Source organism: Acinonyx jubatus, chromosome A3, assembly GCF_027475565.1.
Source record: "Acinonyx jubatus isolate Ajub_Pintada_27869175 chromosome A3, VMU_Ajub_asm_v1.0, whole genome shotgun sequence".
Taxonomy (NCBI): Eukaryota; Metazoa; Chordata; class Mammalia; order Carnivora; family Felidae; genus Acinonyx; species Acinonyx jubatus.
The window spans coordinates 112,388,554-112,409,028 of NC_069388.1; the positions used below are offsets into that span (position 1 = coordinate 112,388,554).

Below are 20,475 nucleotides of genomic sequence, written 5' to 3' on the forward strand. Positions count from 1 at the left end.
CTGGCAAATTGAGACTTATAAAGTGATACACTATTCTCTAAAATAAGAAATTTGTGAAGTTTGAAAAGCTTCTGCTAGAAATAGTCACCCAAATTACTTAATTTACTGACTAGCAGTTTATTTAAATAGTTAATTCACAAATGTGAACCAGTATCAGGCTCCAGTCTATATGCTAGTTTTACAGACACTCTACACATAGGTAAAGTCAGTTATCTTCCCTGTGTCAAATGTTGATTGCTAGGTTTGAGTTGTACTAGTGGCAGTGGATGTAATCATTCCAAGGAAGTAACTCACAGCAGCCATGAGTTTAAAAAGGAAGCCTCACCCCACAGCCTACTCCTTTGCCTTTGAGCAATTGGTTCAAAAGAGATGCTCTTTTTTGTTCTTATGTAGTGTGCTCTGCTCATCGTATCATACCTTTGTTGGAAATTATTTTTAGTAAGTTTTTCATAATAAATAAAATAATGTTGCCAAATTGATGAAGTTTTGGTTAGCCTTCATTTATGTTTTGAGGAGTGTTTTAGCAAGTATTTAATACCTATTTAATGTACAATTTTAACTAATGTATTTCATATGTAAGAGCAAAAATAGATTGGAGAGATTTTCAGAAGCTTCCTTCATTTGATCCTGGGTCTGTAAATCAGTGATAATCAAACGTAGTTTATATGATAGCCTTTCCCAAACCTTTTTCTTTCTTTCTTTCTTTCTTTCTTTCTTTCTTTCTTTCTTTCTTTCTTTCTTTCTTTCTTTCTTTTTCTTTCTTTCATTTATATATATATATATATATATATATATATATATATATATATATATATATATATATATATTTAATGTTTTTTATTTACTTTTAGGACAGAGAGAGACAGAGCATGAGTGGGGATGGGGCACAGAGAGGGAGACAAGAATTTGAAGTAGGCTCCAGGCTCTGAGCTATGAGTACAGAGCCCGATGTGGGGCTCTAACTCAGGAACTGTGAGATCACGACCTGAGCCGACGTTGGAGACCTGAGCCAATGTTGGACGCTTAACCAACTGAGCCACCCAAGCGCCCCTCCCAAACCTTTTTCTATTTGATAATGTTATGTAGAGAGATAAAGAATCTATATTGGTAGAAGCAGAAAGCATGTATTAAATAAGTGGATAGAAAGTGAGAATGGGAAGAAAAAGAGAAAAAGGAAGAAAACCAAGGACTAAGATGATGATGATAAAGTGAGTGAGTAAAGAGAGGCAAATGATGCATGATGATGTGATCAGCCTATTTTTGTAATTAGTATATAATAATTGAATTTTGAATAAATCTAAAGGTCCTAATATTAAAAATAATTCACAGTCATAGCTGTATTCTCTTGAAGGTGGCTGTCCTTGAGATTGGCAGTGTTACAAAGTTCTTTGAGAAAATAGAGAAAGAACATCCTTCTGGGAACTATGAAAAGTATAGAGAAGAAATAACAGTCCAAGGGAGATTAAATTCTATACCACTAGCTTCCATTCTTACCTTCCATACTAATTCATTCCCTACATGTCAACCACGATCATCTTTTGTACTATCTTGTACTTTGAATGGATCTTTTACCTTTGCATCATTTCATTAACATCTTACATAGAACATTTAGATGATATTTGGTTTTTTTTAATGTTTATTTTTGAGAAAGAAAGAGAGAGAGAGAGAGACAGATAGGGAGGAAATGCGAATGGGGGAGGGGCAGAGAGAGAGGGACACAGAATCCGAAGCAGGCTTCAGGCTCTGAGCTGTCCGCCCAGAGCCCAACATGGGGCTTGAAGTCACAAACTGTGAGGTCCTGACAAGCCGAATTCGGTTGCTTAATGGACCGAATCACCCAGGCACCCCTAGAAGATATTTGTTAATTGAGTTATGCTAATCTTTTGAATGTTGACATTTCATTAGAAAGTGCCAAAAAAACACATTTGTTGATATTACCACAAATTTCATCAGAAATATCTTTAATTATTGGGAAGCTGTTAATTTCATAGTCGTAGAAGTTTTGCAGAAGTCTAATTTTCACTGGAAAACTTCAGGTATATCTTGGGTAATGTTTTCTTTGAAGTGGCAGGCCAATTTTGTTCATTTTCTAGGAAATTTCTGCTAAGTACCTAAATTGGAATAGCCATAATTTGTCTACAGTCATTTTTTGAAGTAAAAATTGTGTTCCATGAAAAAAAGGTCTAGGTTTGGATTACACTCAAAAATCACACAAATGTTTTCCCTGAGACATAATTCTATATATATCAAAAGTGCTTTATGCATTTCAATCACTACAAATTTAAACATTTGTCATACAAAATATTTTTATAAAATTTTACTCAGAGTTCAAGATTTATTGGAAGTAAGTGATACTGGCCTTAAAAAAACAAGCAAAAAACCTTGGTGTGGGTGGAGGTAACGGATGTATGACTAGTAGTGCGTTCTGATTCCATTATCTTGATCACAGTTCTGATGTGCCAATGGTTTAATTTACCCAGCCGCATTTTTGTACCATAAATGCAGATGGCAACATAGTGGGAAAGGCAGGTTCCTCATTATTACTAAAACGGTATTGATTTTGTGGACTTCTTTGAAGGGTCTTGAGGCATCTACAGTCCACAATTCAAGAAATGCGGTGATACCAGGATGATTGGGTTTAGATTATGGGAAAGGTGTTGGGGAAGGCATTTGATTTTGGGGAAGGAAATGATTTTGAAGCCAAGCAGAAGGAACAGTAGCATGTGTGAAGGCTTTCGCCTAGATGTAGTTGTTCCAGTCATCAAAGAACCGCAAGACCAGTATCATAGACTATTGTGATCAAGGGGTGGGGGTGGGGAAAGTAATGCAAGATGGGGCTAGTTCACTGAGACTTTAGAACCCATTTTAAGGATTTTAGATCTTATCCTCCAATTATATGAAAAATCACTGAAAGACTTAAAAAAAAAATTTTTAGCATTTATTTTTGAGAGAGAGAGAACAAGTGGGGGAAGGGCAGAGAGAGAGGGAGGGAGAGAGAGAGAGAGAGAGAGAGAGAGCAGGGCACGGGCAGAGAGAGAGGGAGACACAGAATCCGAAGCAGGCTCTAGGCTCTGAGCTGTCACGCAGAGCCTGATGCAGGGCTTGTACTCACGGACTGTGAGATCATGACCTGAGCTGAAGTCGGACACTTAACTGACTGAGCCACACAGGTGCCCCAAGACTTTTTCAGCAAGGTAGTGATAGGATCTGATTTATGTTTCAAAAGGAGTAAAGGAATTTAAAAAATGATGCATTTAATAAGTAAGTTCTTTCCCATAATTATCATTGCTGAGTCTTTTCCTATTACTAAAACTTTAATTAAAAACCTGGAATTCAGGATGTACTTAGATAGTAATTTGATTTTGATTTATATCTTTCAGAAAGCCTTTCAGTTAGGAAAAGAGAGCCAAAGGAATCTTCTTTGTGGCCACATGTCATTTAGTTCTTCACTTAAAATATCTCCACTTGCCAGGAAACATCTTTAGAGAATTACTTGTATTCCATTATTTAGATTAAATTGTTGAATATTTATAAGGGCAGATACTAAGGTAACTTACATATTTGATGCATAGACTATAATTCTTGTAGTAAGTAATTCCACAAATGTGAATTCTCTGGAGGTATTATATATGAACTACATTCCTTTCTTTCTTTTTAAGTTTTATTTATTTATTTTGAAAGGGAGAGAGTGAAAGCAGGGGAGGGGCAGAGAGAGATAAAGAGAGAGAGAATCCCAAGAAGGACCCTCACCGTCAGTGCAGAGCCTGATGCAAGGCTCAATAACATGAACTGTGAGATCATGACCTGAGCTGAAACCAAGAGTGTGTTTAATTGCAAGAATTTTGAAATTAATTGAAGGAAGGGAAAGTGACGTTGCTTCCAATGCCTGTATTACTTACTTCTCTTCAAAATATTCCTGTGGCCTTGGTGTTTATGGATCTAACCATCTAGCAAAAAGAAAGAAAATAGTGTTTTTTATTTACATTATTAATTTGGTTGGCATGTAGCCAACAAAGAGACCCATTTTGAGATTATGCACTTTTTTTCCTTCTTTTCATTGTCATGTAGCCTTTTTTAATTTTGGGGTTAATCACTTATAAGGGTTTTATATTGATGTGACCTAAACTTTTTTTCTGTGTTGCATATGAGTGAGTTTCTGCCAAACTAGAAGGAGTCTGTTGGGTACACAACTGGCGAATTCAGATGAGTGGGAACTCTTCCCTGTAGGTGTTACCATTTCATCCGGGTTGGGTCTGGCAAAAAAGGTGAACAAGGTAAATAAATAGTCAGGTACCAGAGGAGGCAATTAGACTTTACATGCTGACCTCTGATGTTTATTTCTGGAGTAGTGCTCCTATTTTGGTCACTGTTAGAACCTTGCTACACTTACCTAGAAATGTATCTATGTCTTGAGTTTAAATTGGTGTTTTAAAAGTCATCTCATATTTTAATTATATATGATGGATTTCCTAGAAGTGTTCTGATTTTAAATATTCTATTCTTCTGTCTTTTCATAGAAATGCATTCCTCAGTCATAAAAATGCCTTCTTTTTCATACTTGATTCTTGGTTCATGTAATAGCCATCCTTAGGCAAGTCACCTGAGCACTCAGAGTTACCATTGTCTGTTTCCCACATTAGACTTTAATTTTAAAAACTGTGGTGATATTTATGTACTGTTAAGATAAGAGGACATACTGGTAGCTCTTTTGTTCATTTAGGATTGTAATTTGATTTGATCTTTGGTGTGTGTGTGTATGTGTGTGTAAATGGTTGTTGATTTGCTCATAGAGGTGATGACAATAAGTGAGTATTAGTAGTGTAAGAAGAGGGGGAGGAAAGGAGATTATGATTTTAACTAGAAATGGCCTGTGGTTCAGGTCTTATGGTTTTCTGTATATGACATCTTGAGGAAGTTTTGGGACTCTAAACTGAGAATTGCTGTTTCCTTATCCACAGCATTCTTACCGTCCCCTCCTGCAGCCATAGCATGTAACATATAGCAGACAATAGGTTGTCTTAGCTGTAATTGAATTTTATGACAATAAGTATATTGCCTAAGTACATTCCTTGACTTGCAAGTTTTTTTCCATTCTTTTTTTTTTATGTTTTTTTTTTGATGTTTTATTTTTAAGAGAGAGAGAGAGAGAGAGAGAGAGAAAATGAATGAGTAGGGGAGGGGCAGAGAGAGAGGGAAACAAAGAATCTGAAGCAGGCTTCAGGCTCTGAGTTGTCAGCACACAGCCCCATGTGGGGGTCTAACTCATGAACTGCCAGATCATGACCTGAGCCAAAGTCAGACGCTTAACCATCTGAGCCACCCAGGTGCCCCTACTTGCAAATTTTTGATATGAAAAAACTAGGTCATGTCTCAGTCTTTGTCCATTAATTGAGCAATGAGTAGTAATTAATTTTTTCTAGGTACATAGCTTATCATATAACCCCTTCTTTCTCATAGGTTTGGTTTCTCGAGTCTAAAAGTTTGTGTGTATGTGTGGTGGGGGGAAGTTTCGTTCATATGAATCTGGGAAAACAGAGAAAATGGATAGTTTTAGAATTTAGATTGTAGGGATGTTTGAGGTAAAATGAGGGGAAGTTAATTTTACTCTTGATGTCAAGATAAAGGGATTACAAAGATTTAAGCTATAGTTTAACCCAGTTCTTTTCTTTAGCTATAGTGCAAATAACACATAATCAAATTTCTTTGTTTTTGAGAATGACTTCTACTTGAATGGGAACAGAGAAAGCTTATTATACAGAATTTTTCTCAACAAGATTCCTTTTTTCTCTGCTATGGTAGAAATGTGGAAATAACTTTATCAGAATGGTTCTTTGTAGTGATATTTTGTATGGAGTTTTATAAATTATGCTATTATGTATTTCTATTAAAATTGTGGCAGATCTTCGGAGGCAAGGTTAGAATGTGTTAGAATTTTAAGATTTTATTTAATAGCTGAAATGTTTAAATTCAGTTAATATAGCTACTGACAACCTTCTGTATCTTAGGCATTGTGAATACAGAAATGATTTTAAGCATATCAGTTGCTTTACTGTAGATCAGTAAATCAATAACTAGTATGCCTAGGTGTTGAAAATGGTTCCTTTAAAGGCCTTCCAACAAAAAGACAAAGATAAGGAATTGAATTTAATTAACTGAGAAGCAAATCATTAGTGGGCATATTAGTTTGCTAGGGATGCCGTAATAAAATACCATGAAGTAGGTGGCTGAAAACAACAGAAATTTATTTTCTCACAGTTCGGAGGCTGGAAATCTAAGATGAAGGTGCTGGTAGAATTGGTTTCTCCTGAAGCCTGTCTCGTTGGCCTGCAGATGGCTGTCTTCTTGATGCCTCTTCACATGGTCGCCTCTCTGTGCATGTGCACCCCTGGCATCTCTTCCCCTTCTTATAAGGATACCAGTCACTGGATTCAGTCCTTACACGAACAGCCTCATTTTAACTTAATGATGTGTTAAATACCTTAGCTCCTAATATGGTTATGTTCTGAGGTACTGGGATGGAACTTCACCATAAATTTTAGGGGTGCATAATTTAGCTCATAACAGTAGGTAATGAAATCAGTCAAGAAGGAAAATGGTACCACATGTGATTTTTAAAAATTACTTGTTTTTTTCCCTTTCGTTTAATAAGGTTTGTGTAGAAGTGCAATTGTTCTGTGCTTTTTGTTGTGTATCTCCTAGCCGGAGAATTTTCATCCTTGGGCCTTCTCATCATGTGCCCCTCTCTCGATGTGCACTTTCCAGTGTGGATATATATAGGACACCTCTGTATGACCTTCGTATTGACCAAAAGAGTAAGTATATAGAAATCTTATAGCTTTTAAACAGCTAAAGAGTTTTTAAAATAAGAATTGTAAGTTAATTTAAAAAATTGAAAATGTGAATATTGTAAGTATTCTCTCAGTTTTAAAGATAAAATTGATTGCAACTTATCTGTAAACAGCAAAAACAAAGAAAGGATATCTTCTGTATGCCTAAAAGATGACTAGACTTTTTTTGCCAGCCACAAAAATCTCTGTCAGGTCCACTAGTCTCCAGACTGTTAGTGGTTACATCTGTATTGAGGGAAGTACCATGTACTCACTATACCACGAGACAAGAAGTTAGTATGCACCGTAACTTGATGAAAGATCCTGGACATGTTAGTCTGCCTCTGTGTTATTACTTGCCTCATTGTAAATAGATTATGGTGATAATGCCTTTATTTCCTCTCAAATAATCTTTATGGGGGAAAAGAAATAAGATGGTACTTGTGAAACTCTGAAACAAAAGCTGAAATAAATCTCAAGTGTATTTTATTTTTAAAACATGCCTGTTACTTTGATATATTTTTTCCATAGGATTTTAGAAATCACATCTTTATTTAGTTGTATCTCACTTTATCCATTGAATGTATAAATTAAAACCTTTGACTTTATAATAGTATTTTTGGAGGAGGGGGGAGCATAATTTTAAAAATATAGAACAGTACAGAGAATAGTGTAACAAATATTCTTGTACTTACCATCCACAATTGACTCAGAATTTTTCCCTTATCTGAATTCCGTTTACTTTCCCAAAGACCATCTTCATGAACTTGCTGTGTATTCTTCGAGGGCATCAAATTACATTTTAAGTATGTTGTGTGCTTATTGTTTCTAGAAATTTTGGAACACATTCTTCTGTAGAATGAAAGAAGCCATTTGCAAAATAATCACCTCATTTTCCTATTTTTAGGCCTAATTTTTCATAGTTTGGGGTTTTCATTACCATGGAGTATTAGTAATTTGTTGTTAGAATAATTTTTACTAATGAAGCTGGAGTATAACTAGCCTTATTACTCTCTGTGATGCTCTTAGGGGACACACTTTATTTTTAATACCTTGGGGCATTCAGAAAATTTTGGTTTTAGATAGCATCCTAATGAGGGATGGATGATTTTTAATAAGGTATAGTTTTGCAAAAAAAAAAAAAAAAAAAAAAAAGAGTTATACTATCATTTGTGTCTTTCTCTGATATTGGTAAACCCATTTATAAAAATGTTGGTTCTCTTCTATGATAAAACTATTCTTACTCATTTTACATATTAAATTTCATCTTTTTTTTTGATACAATATCCAGTTTTAAGTTTGATTTATCAGAAGGGTCTGAATTACTAGATCATTTTAAGATTATTTATGGCATGATACTCTGGTGAATTTATGTTCTGGGCTGCCCCAGAGGCCTAATTTTTAATTTTGAGGAATATAGCATGCTTCCTAGGAATTTTCTGTTCCCAGTGTGGCAGGCATCTGAGGTGGGAAATAATAATCCCATAGATTTTATTGTAAAAGAAAACAAAACATAAAAACTGTATTATTAACCTCACAAGTAGGTAGATCAGTGGCTTTGCCATATTTTACTAGGAGTTCTAATCAACTATGTTTTTGTTGGCATGTGCTGATTAAAGTCAAGGAAAAGCTTAGACCCAGAGGTGATTTTAGATGTAATGAAAAGAACTGATGAAAATTTTGAATTACTATTTTAATATAACTGTGTAATATATGAAAGTGCTAAGTAGTCATTACATGTGTTATCGCTTTGTCTGGTATATAAAAAGCTACTTTTTTCTTCTTTTTTTAAGATAAAAATGAGGGAAATTATTATGTGGTACTTCTGTCTCTTGCCAAAGCGTGTAGTTTTTTGTTACTGAGTGGAATCTCACAGAATAAGGATATACATTAATATATTTGTTTTACTATATTTTGAAATCTCTTTAGTTTACGGAGAACTATGGAAGACAGGAATGTTTGAACGCATGTCTCTGCAGACAGATGAAGACGAACACAGTATTGAAATGCATTTGCCTTATACAGCTAAAGCCATGGAAAGGTATACTGATTAATATAAGAAATCCCAGAGAAATCATAAATATTAATTTCTTTGGAATTATTTTCACTGGGTAAAATAATATTTAGGATAAGGAGATATAAAAAAATTTTTTTGTTTGATGGGCGCCTGGCTGGCTCAGTTGGTAGAGCATGTGCCTCTTGATCTTGGAGTTGTGAGTCTGAGCCCCACACTGGGTGTAGAGATTACTTAAAAATAAAAAGTCCTAAAAAAGTTTTTTTTGTTCTTTGAAATGATGTAAAAATTTGCGATAGATTTTCCTATTGTGGATTGAAGTTGGTTTTGACTAGTTTGCCTATAAAGGCTGACCATATGAATTGATAATGGTTGTTTTATTGGGTGATAATATTTTAAAAACCTGTGTGTGTGTGTGTGTGTGTGTGTGTGTGTGTGTGTGTGTATTGATCTGCCTGTTATTTTATTCATTAGACATTTATCTCAGAATAACAGTTACATTCTTTTATGCTTTAAGTAATCACACAATTTTAGATTTGGAAATTACATAGAAGGTCATTTATTTCAGTCTTATGCAAAGTACATAAATATCTTTTAAAATATGTGTGACAGATTATTATTTGGGACTCCTAAAGGTCTTCTAGTGATAGGATGTACACAAAACTACGAAGTAGAATGAGGACAAGGACAGTATCTATTTTATTCTTCACTTATATCCCAGTGCGTAGTGCAATGCCCATTACATAGTCATTAATGTATTTTGTAAAAAGAAAAATTTTTTTAAAGAGCTTTCTTTCTTCTTTTAGGGCAGTATTCAAATTAGAAAGTCATCCTTTTGTAGGTCACATTTCTCTAATTTTTCAACTGTTTTCCTTTATATGGACTTAATATTCCGTACATAGTTTCACTAGTTCTAAATATGGTGAGATTATTCCTTCTGGATCTTGTCCCTATATTCTCTTAGTAAAATACAGGGTATATCATATATCATATAGGTATATCATATAGGTTTTCAGTAAATGTTTTTTGATTAAATGATCAATGTAGCCCGAGATCACATTAACATTATTCATGCTGATATGGCTTACATACTATTGGCTGATACACTTGTGGTCAGCTAAAACCCAAGTCTTTTTCATACAGTTAAATTGAATTATTTTCTCTCTTGTACTTTTGGGGTTTCCTTTCAACCCTCAGTTACTACTGTTTAATTTTTTCTTGTTGGTTTTAGTCTATTATGGCAGTCTTTTTGGATCATTTCCACTCTTAATTCTGTTATCAAAGTATTATTTAACTTCTCTCAGTCTTATGTTATCCACATCTATACACAATGATAACTATGATGAATTGTATACACCTGAAGAAGTTTCCAAAAATCAGTGTGATAATAAATTATAACGAATATAATTTTAGGTTAATTGTGTTTTACTACATTCTAATTCTTCAGAAATTGTTAAACCAATGTATGCTGTTTATTTCTCGGAATGCTAGTATAATCAGAACACTCCATTCTTCAGTTACATAGAATAAGAGAAAACTTTTATTATTTCCTGAAATGTTTGCATATATTGTTATGAAAAAATATATTTTAGACCTGGTAAATTTCAACACACTAGAACCAGTACCATTAAAGCCAACAATATCCTTAAGGAAGTTTTAACAAAATAACATTTTTTGTTGTTATTTCAAAAGTAAAATGTATAATATTGAAAATTTAGGAAAATAGGAACTTAAAATCAACAAAAATTCTTTTTAATAATTCCCCTTCTATTAAATGATGTTAAATAACCACTATTAAATATATCATTTCTCAAGAGACCTTCCCTCTCTCCTAGATTACATTTGCATCTCTGATACTGACTAGTACCTAGAAGGTACCTAGTGCTTTTCCTTTATAGCCTTTGGTGCACTCACTGTGTATATTAGTTATGTGTTACTGCACAAGATATTGCTCCAGAACTTAGAGGCTGAAAATCACAACTATTTTATTGCTCATAATTTTTAGGTCAAGAGTTTAGGCAGGGGACACCTTGCTCTGGTCCATGAAGAGTTGACTGAGGTAACCTGAATGGGGTTAGAGGATCCAAGATGTCCTTACTGCTGGTTTTTAGTTGTTAGTTGACCTCATTTGTTCTCTGGGTAGCTGGTTCATTCATCAACCAGGGCTTTTCTCTCTTCTTGGCTTCTGTCTAGAAGGATAGCCTGGATTTGTTTACATGGTGATTTTGGTAGCAAGAGAACAAAAACAAAAGTTTCTCAGGCTGTTAAGGGCTAGGTCTGAAACTACATGGCATTATTTTTATTACAGTCTCTTTTTAAATTTTTATTTATTTATTTTTTTTCAACGTTTATTTATTTTTGGGACAGAGAGAGACAGAGCATGAACAGGGGAGGGGCAGAGAGAGAGGGAGACACAGAATCGGAAACAGGCTCCAGGCTCTGAGCCATCAGCCCAGAGCCCGACGCGGGGCTCGAACTCACGGACCACGAGATCGTGACCTGGCTGAAGTCGGATGCTTTACTGACTGCGCCACCCAGGCACCCCGACACAGTCTCTTTTTTAAAGCAGAACACAATGTCAGCCAAGATTTAAAGGAAGGAGAAATAAATAGATTCCGCCTCTTTTTTTTTTTTTTTTTTTTAATTCTAGTTAGTTAACATATAGTATAATATTGGTTTTAGGATTAGAAATAGATGATCAATACTTTTCTTGATGAGAAAAGTAGCACGTGTATACAGGAATAGGAAGAATTGTTGGCAGCCATCTTTGCAGATGGATTACCACAGTTCTGGTGGGCAATTCAGTGTTTCTCCAACATGCAGTATTCAGCCCTCTTAAGATGCCCAGAAATCTCATTCATTTATACCCTCAGGTTCAAAGTCTGTTGCCTTATGATCTGCATGAGGTTAAGATGTGGATGAGGCTTTCTGGGTACAGCTCCTCTTGATTTGGATACCTGTGAACTAAGAAGACAAGTTTTACTCCATTCCCACCCTGCCATACACTCAGTATACAATTTTGAGACAGGAACACTTAATCACAATAGAGCCTCCTAGTGGAGAGTGAAAGAATGGCAGCCTCTGACCCAAAGCATTTCTGGAATCTGATCAGGGAACAGAGAATGTTCTTTGATTATGGCTTGTTTCTGGCTTCTGGTTGCAGCTTCATAATTCCTTATTTTTCTCAGCTCTTAGCTTGCTCCTTTGGGCTCTTGGCTCTACTCACTGACTCATTTTTATTTCTCCATAAGAAATGGGCCTTGTTTACACCTAAGTAGCCATTTCAGTTGGCTTCATGTATGTGACAGTTTGAAAACCTAAAGACCTCTCACTTTTCATTTGGAACAGTGTTTGTTTTAGTCCAAACGGATAGAACTCCATTAAATACTGTGGGTTTTCTATTTATCAGTTTATAAGTGCATTCCATTAGACAAAAATTGCATCCACAGTTCTTTCAGTGACAGGACTCTCTCTACTTTGGATCCCAAGTTAGGGTCCTGTAAGGTTCTTAGAAGCCCTTTTGCCTATCTAGGAGAGTATTTAAGCCTTACCTTACTAAGTCTTTCTGTTTTTGGGGCTCATTCAGTTAACTGTCCAACTCTTGATCTCAGCTCAGGTTCTGATCTCACAGTTTGTGAGATCTAGGCCTGCATTGGACACTGTGCTGACAGTGTGGAGCCTGCTTGGGATTCTCTCTTTCTCCTTCACTCTCTGCCCCTCTGCTGCTTACTCTCACTCTTTCTCAAAATAAGTAAACTTAAAAAAAGTCTTTTTGTGGTCTTAATAAAGGGTTTTACAGATGAATTTTTGATTTGATGATTGTGAGCCCATGATTTATTGGCAGCACTCCGAATTTGATCTTTGTTTTTATGTTGTTTCTTTGACAGTCTCGTGCTATCTGTAGAGGCTAGTGATGAGAAACAGCTATTTTCCAACTTGGCAACTCCTGCTTAGAAATCTTTCGTTTAAATTCTGCATGTAACTCTTTAGCTCATGTTATTCTTCTTTTACCTTCTCACACTTGGCTATAGAGAAGCCAGTGACACTTTGAATATTTTGCCTGGAAATCTTCTTAGCTAGATCTATGTGTTCACTAGGTATATTTTTAATGTTCTAAGTTACTACTTGGAATTGTGTAATTATGCTAATTGTTCTGACAGTAAACAATACGGGCCCCTTTTCTCCTGGTCTTGCATAGCAGTTTCCTTACTGCTCTTCCAGTTTACTGTCTTCTTCTTGCCCTTTCAGATTCTGCCTGCCTCTGTGTCCTCAAAGCCAATGTTTTAGGTTTTCTGTTCCAGTAGTAACCTTTTTCTTTTTTTTTTTTTTCAACGTTTATTTTTTTATTTTTGGGACAGAGAGAGACAGAGCATGAACGGGGGAGGAGCAGAGAGAGAGGGAGACACAGAATTGGAAACAGGCTCCTGGCTCCGAGCCATCAGCCCAGAGCCCGACGCGGGGCTCGAACTCCCAGACCGTGAGATCGTGACCTGGCTGAAGTCGGACACTTAACCGACTGCGCCACCCAGGAGCCCCCAGTAGTAACCTTTTTAAGCACCACTGTTCGTCTCACTTACCTATTGTATATAGCATAACAAATCACCTCAAAGTGCCTTTTTTTTTTTTTTTTTTTTTTTGCTTATGACCCTGAACTAGAAATTTGGTCAGGGGTGAGTGCTGACAGCTCGTCTCTGTTTCATCTGCTGCCAGTTGAAGCAGGCTGATGTAGGCTGAAGGCTCTAAGATGCCTTCACTTGTTGTCTGGGGCTGTGATGCTGGTTGTCTGCTGAGGCAGCTTGGTTCTCGTCTTTGTCATCTCCCATCTCCACCTATTGTCACTTGCCATTCAGGGCCTCTCTCTTCCCATGGGGTCCTCTTGCAGGATAGCCTTGGACTATTATGAAGTTCATGGCAGTTCAGGGCAGCAAGAAAGCAGGCTAGAATTGTTCAGGCCTTGTAATATCTCGGCTTGGAACTGGCACAGTGTCAGGCCATATTCTACTCATTCAAGCAAGTTTCAAGGCTAGGTTCAAGGGGAGGGAGAAAGAGACTCTACTTTTCATGGGAGGAGTGGCATGAGCATTCAGAAGTGGGAGGAATTTTCAGGGATGTTACCTAAAGGCAGCCTACCATAGTACCACTGCAGTTAAATAGCTCTTTTGGTGATTACCTGTTTGTCGCCTATCCCTGGTAATTCCCCAATCTTCTCTGTGCCTGAGGGCAGCTTGTCTTCACCTTCCGTGCCCAGCTCGGTACCTGGTACACAAAGGGATTTCTGTAATTAATTGTTAAGTGAATTAATAATGATCTTCCCATTTGCAGTACTTTCATTAAATAGTTTTCCCAAAATGAGGTCAGATGTTCTTTTTTATTAGCAACTTTTCATATCATGACCATATTTCCATGTCATTTTTACTCTTTTTGATTGAGTATACATGGACTTTGTAGTATATGTTTATGTAATAGTTTAATCAATTGACCATTTAATTTCCTAACTTTTCTTTCATTTTTTTCACTATAATCATTACAGATTTTTAAAAATTAAATACCTAAGGTGTTACTTATAATTCTGTGTATTATCTTAAACAGATTTAAAAAACAATACTCATTTCAACTTTTAAAATAATAATGAGTAGTGTAAAGGAGAAAACATGATATGACCCATAATCTCCTTGCTTGGTTTGATCCTGTTGACATTAAAAAAATACTTGTACAGTACTGTACATGGCTTCAAAATGTAAACAGCATCAAAAAGAATAAAATGAACAGTTAAAGCCTCCCTGCTTCTCCTCAACCAATGTTGATTAGTAGTAGAAATTGTTATGCATATGCTAACAATATATGTATGCATATATGTTTGTGTATATATATATTATATATATAAGATTTACATACATATTTATTTGTGTGAATAAAACCTGCAAACGAGATAATATCTTAGGTACTTTATTTTGATCCTTTTTTCCATGTATTATCTTTACTATTGAAATTCATAATAATTTTTATATTGCTAATAATTGTATTCAGACAGTTAATTTAGGATATGTAGAAATGATCCATTTTGAAAAAATTGAGTTAACTCTGAAAATTAACAGCACTGGATCTCAGCTCTTCTTTTTTTTCCATTTTATTTTACTTGTTCAGTTACATTTAATGTCTCCTCCCCCCCCCCACATTCTTTCTGTGTCATACCCATGTACTGTTTGTTTGCAGTTTAAAATTTTAATTGATTATTTTGGCAATTTATATACAGTAAAATGTACTCTTTAAGGCACAGAATTCTGTGAGTATTGACAAATGCAGAGTTGTATATATCTACCACAGTCCAGATATAAAACAATTCCTCTGCCTCAGTTGCACAATTTTTTGTTCAGAGAAATGTGCAAATAGAATGCTTTAGTAACTTTGAAAGTGTTCCATTGAGAAATATGGCACTCTAAAACCGTTCATGTTCATTATAAAAATAGTCATCATTATTATCTTAGCCATTTACTACTTTTTGTTACTGCCAATATTTTGGAACATAGACAACTTGAAAGTACAGTACAATGTACTTAAATCTGTCCCATCTTCTGCTTTAGGTTCTAGTCAATCTTATAAATTCAGTGTGGTTAGGATTTGATAACTTTTGAAGTGCTTAGACTATTATAAAAAAAACCAGCAACTTGATTTTGTGTAGTTTACCCAGATATTTAAGCTGAAGTCTTGTAATTCTTATGTTTGTCCATATTGATTATATGTTTGAGTTCCTCGAGTGAGAACACTATCCGATGGCTTGGTTTGGTATTAAACACTATTAACTGAACAATTTTCTCTGTTCTTAATGTCTTGCATTAGTGTACATTTGTTACAGTTGATGAAGAAATATTGATACATTATTAATACCTAAGTCCATAGCTTAATTAGGGTTCCCTTTTGGTGTTACATAGTTTATGGGTTTTACCAAATACCTAATGTCATGTTATCTACCATTATAGTACCATACAGAATCATTTCATTGTCCTAAAAATCCCCTGTACTTTGCCTGTTCATCCTCTCCCCCTCCACTCCCCCCAACCATACCCTGGTAACCATTTACCTTTTTACTGTATCCATAGTATATAGTCATATTGTTTTTGGAATGTCATATAATGGAACCATACTATATGCAGCCCAAGTTGGCTTCTTTGATTTAATAATATACTTTCAAGATTCCTCCATGTCTTTTTTTGGCTTGATAGCTTATTTCTTTTTATTGCTGAGAATATTGTGTTTTATGGATGTATCACAGTTTATCCATTCACCTCTTAAAGGATTACTGGTATATTTGGATTAATATCTCTCACATGTGTTACTGCTATCTACTTATTGCCCTTGTTTTTTATTTCTTTTTTGCTTTCTGTTAATGTTTCTGCCTTCTGTGGTTTTAAGTGAGCATTTTATGATTCCATTTTTTTCCCCTCTAAGCATAACAGTTATAGTACTTTTTTTAAACCTTTGGTGGGTGCTCTAAAGTTTGCAACATACATTTGCAGTGAATCCAAGTGCACTTTAAAACAACACTGTACTGTTTCATAGGTAGTACAAGTATCTTATAACAGTATTTCCTATTTGTCCTTCCTGTCTCTTGTAATACTGCAGTCATTTGTAAGCTATAATTACAGCATGTTGCTACTATTAAGTTTTGAAGGAATTGTTATCTCTTGGATCAATTAAGAATAAGAAAAATACGGGTGCCTGGGTGTCTCAGTTGGTTAAACATCAGACTCTTGGTTTCAGCTCAGGTCACGATCTCACAATGGTGAGATTGAGCCCTGTGTAGGGCTCTGCTCTGACAGTGTGGAGACTACTTAGGATTCTCTCTCTTCCTCTCTCTCTCTCTCTCTCTCTCTGCCCCTTCCCTGCTCATCTGTGCTTTCTGTCTGTCTGTCTGTCTCTCTCTCTCAAAAATAAGTAAATAAGCTTAAAACAAAAAAAGAAAAATAAACTGAAATAAACTAAAGATGTTGCTTTATTGCTTTCTTTCTTGATGTAGATCTGAGTTTCTGACCTAGATCATTTTCCCTTTTTCTGAAGAACTTTTTAACAGTTGATACCTCTGATTGTATTCTTTAGTACTTGCTATTTTGGGTTGAAAGAAGGAATTCTTTATCACCACCTCAGGAATACACGAGAAACTCCTTTTATGAAGTTTGTTTAAATCACAAATTAAGAATAATGTATTTTATATATGGGGAGTAATTTTGTAGGCTAGTAAACAAAACTCATTTTGGCTCCCAAGTGGTGATTCTCCTCCCTTAAGTTTTTCTAGTTAATATGTATAAAAATTTGATTGGTTTTAAAATGGTTTAAGACATTTCTCCTGTCAAGATTTAAAACATTTGGTATTTTAACATTTAATATGTTAACATTTCAAATGTTATAGAGCTACCTAGCTGTACTAATCTCTGTGGAAAGAATAATGGGAAATAGACAAATAAGCAAACATGGTATATTTTTCTCAGCATATAGCCTGGTAAGAAAGTTAAAAAATGTATATAAATACATGTAATATAATTCAAAATGTATTAAGTGCAGTTGAGTTTGTGGGATCAGAAAAAGGGGATGTGGGAACAGAGAGATGAAGTTAGGAGAGCACACAGGTTGCTTCATGGCAGAGAGAGCATTTGAGTGGACTTTGAAGATGGCTCAAGTTTTCTCAGAATGGGGCAGAAGGTTTCTGTGGGAAAGGGACTTCTGTAAATACAAAGTACAGGAGTAGGAAAACCCAGGGCTTAAGAATAGAGAGCTACCTGCCTTGGCCTAATGTAGTTGCAGAAGGCTTGCCTAGTAACTGAGGTATGTCTATAGATTTTTTTGTGTGGCCTGCAAATTTAGAAAACATTTTCTTATATATATGAATGTTTTTGGTTGGCTCTTAGTCCTGCCACTTCCTGTTATCATATACCTTATCCACCTTTTAACATGTATATAATGGCAGCCTGGAGCTGGAGGCATTTGGGTAAGTGACCTGTAAAGACATACAGTAAGAGGAGCAAGATTAGCTAGTTGGAACAGTGGGTTGGGACCATATTATAGAGGTCATTGAATGTCATTTTAAGATATTTGTATTTTATCCCCTGATTGGCATAGAGCTAGTAAAAGTTGCTTAGCAAAGGAAGGACATGGTTGGAACTTGGAATCATAAGAATATTACTCCTTTTTTTTTAAAGTAAGCTCCATGTCCAGCGTGGGGCTTGAACTCTCGACCCTGAGATCAAGAGTCGCATGCTGTACCAACTGAGCCAGCCAGGAACCCCGAATACTGCTCCTTGATGGTGTGATGGTGAAGGATGGATTAGAGTTGGAAAAGACTGAAAGAAATAGTTTAGTAAAGAAGTCATGGGACTTTGAACTAAGGCAGTGATGGATGGGGTAGCAAACTGAGCAGATAATAGGAGACATTTGAAGATTAGAATCATAGAACTTGGTAAATGTTTCTGTCTGGAGCAGTAATGTGATTTTAAGAGTGCAAAAGTGAAATGCCTAATTGTATATCATTATCAGAGATGGTAAAGTTAGAAATAGGTATCAGTTTAAGGGAATATAGGGAATAGAAATGTTGACTTGTTCCTAATAAAATACTGAAATTTCTCTATAATTTGGATTGCAAGCTTGGCCAATTTATGATAGGATTATTTTGCTTCAGATGGTTGAGTAGTACCTGAGATATTTCTGCCCATGTAAAAAACCTTTTTTCTTAGTATTCTTATTCAAATGGAAATTAAGAAAGGCCTATATAACCTTTGAAATTTATTTTGATAATCTGATTAGATTTACTTACCTGATGATACAGCAAAGATTTATAATGACTTAAATGTTACTTTTAGTTGTCATTGACAGCTAGCTTACTTCCTCCTTTTCCTTTCTCCTCCTCCTTCCTCGGTTCTTCGGTTCTGCTTGATGTTTTCTGGATCTTTTTAGTTTGTTCTTCCTTTGAGTGAGTCATAGTATTCTTTACAAAGTCTATATGTATGTCTCTGTGGTCTGAAGGTGAATTTGATCAGGAAGAAAAGATGAGAGAAATTATTTTTTTTAGAAGACTCCCTAAACCTCTGCAGTTATGGTTCCTTTATGCCACTTTGCCTTTAACGCAGTTTCAAGACTTCCACCACCAGTCTCACATTTGAAGACTCACTAGAAGGACTCACAGTTCATTCATGGTTATGGTTTATTGAAAGAGGTATGATACACAACAGGACCAGCAGAAGGAGAAGACACATCAGGCAGAATCTGGAGGAATCCAGGTGTATGCTTCCATCATTCTCCTTCTCACAGGGTGAGCTAAATAGAACGTGTTTCCTCCATCAGTTTAACACATGTGCAGTGTTTCTGGCCGGAAAAGCCTGCTCTAAGATTCAAACTCCAGGATTTTGTTTGGGGACTGGTCATGTAGGGACCCCCTGCTTGCATAACTAGCTCCAGCTACTGAGATTCTCTGCTCTCAGAAGGAAAGTAGGTGTTTGCCATTATCATTTTGTTTACAATCCAGGCAAGCTGGTACAGTGTCCCAAGTGGTAAAGCAGGCTTAATCACCATAGGGAACATTGTAAAAGCCAAGGGCCAGTCTTTACAAGCAGCCCCTTCTAAAAACTGGAGCAACAGACCGACTAGGTCTATTAACTCTCCTACAAAAGTCCCATTCCTCTTTTCCCAGTTCCAGCCTGCCATAAGTTTCTGACTCATTATTTTAAATGAAATTCTAACCCTCCTTATAGCTTAGGTTTGTATTAGATATTACAATTTTACTTTTCTTTCTGACTGTGGCCCCAGTCAAGGTCCTCAAATATTCCAATATAGATTTTTAGTGCTCTGTGCCATTAAGAATATTGGTGGTATAGTAATATTGTTTGTTTTTAAAGAGAGTGCTTCTCTCTTGGTTCTGGGATTTCAGTTTCTTTTAGTTTGTTACACATCTTGGATGTATTAATTTTCTGCAGCATGGTTTAAGATATAGGACAGAAAAAGAAGGGATAAAACTTAACTCTACGTTACTTAAGTGCTCACAAGAGCCCTGTAAGGCAAGTATTATTAAGTCTGTTTGTACTGATGACAAAATTGAGGCTTAGGATAGTTTTAGGTAACCTACTGCAGGTAGCACAGCTTACAAGTGGCAAAGATGGGTTTTCTTTTTTCTTCTTTTAACAGATTTATTGAAAGATGATTTACATCCTATAAAATTCACTCATTTAAGAGTACAACTCAATGATTTTCAGTAAATTTACAGAGTTGGGCAGTCATTCTCACAATCTAGTTTTAGAATATTTGCACTACACAAAAAAGAAACCTTGTGTCCCTTTGAGGGCAGTTCTGGCTCCAACTCTCAACCTTATGCAACCATTTATCTGCTTTGTCTCTATAGAATTTTGCATTTTCTTTTTTTTTTTTTTAATGTTTTATTTTTTTATTTTTTAAATTTATTTTTGAGACAGACCATGAGCAGGGGAGGGGCAGAGAGAGAAGGAGACACAGAATCTGAAGCAGCCTCCAGGGCTCTGAGCTATCAGCACAGTGCCCGACGCGGGGCTCGAACTCACAAACCGTGAGATCATGACCTGGGCTGAAGTCGGACGCTTAACTGACTGAGCCACCCAGGCGCCCCAGAATTTTGCATTT

At 35.8% G+C, this 20,475-nt stretch overlaps 1 protein-coding gene across 5 annotated transcripts in view; it reads left to right on the plus strand.

The window, feature by feature from the left end:
* MEMO1 (mediator of cell motility 1) overlaps positions 1-20,475 on the plus strand; it is a 123,353-nt gene that overhangs the window by 75,034 nt on the left and 27,844 nt on the right. For all 5 annotated transcript variants that reach the window (XR_008289593.1, XM_027033498.2, XM_053201041.1 and 2 more), the window contains 2 exons: positions 6,700-6,812; positions 8,757-8,868. Coding sequence is in view for 4 of the 5 variants with exons in the window: in XM_027033498.2 (XP_026889299.1) it covers positions 6,700-6,812; positions 8,757-8,868 (225 nt within the window). In the remaining variant the exon portion in view is untranslated. The remainder of the gene's footprint in view (positions 1-6,699; positions 6,813-8,756; positions 8,869-20,475) is intronic.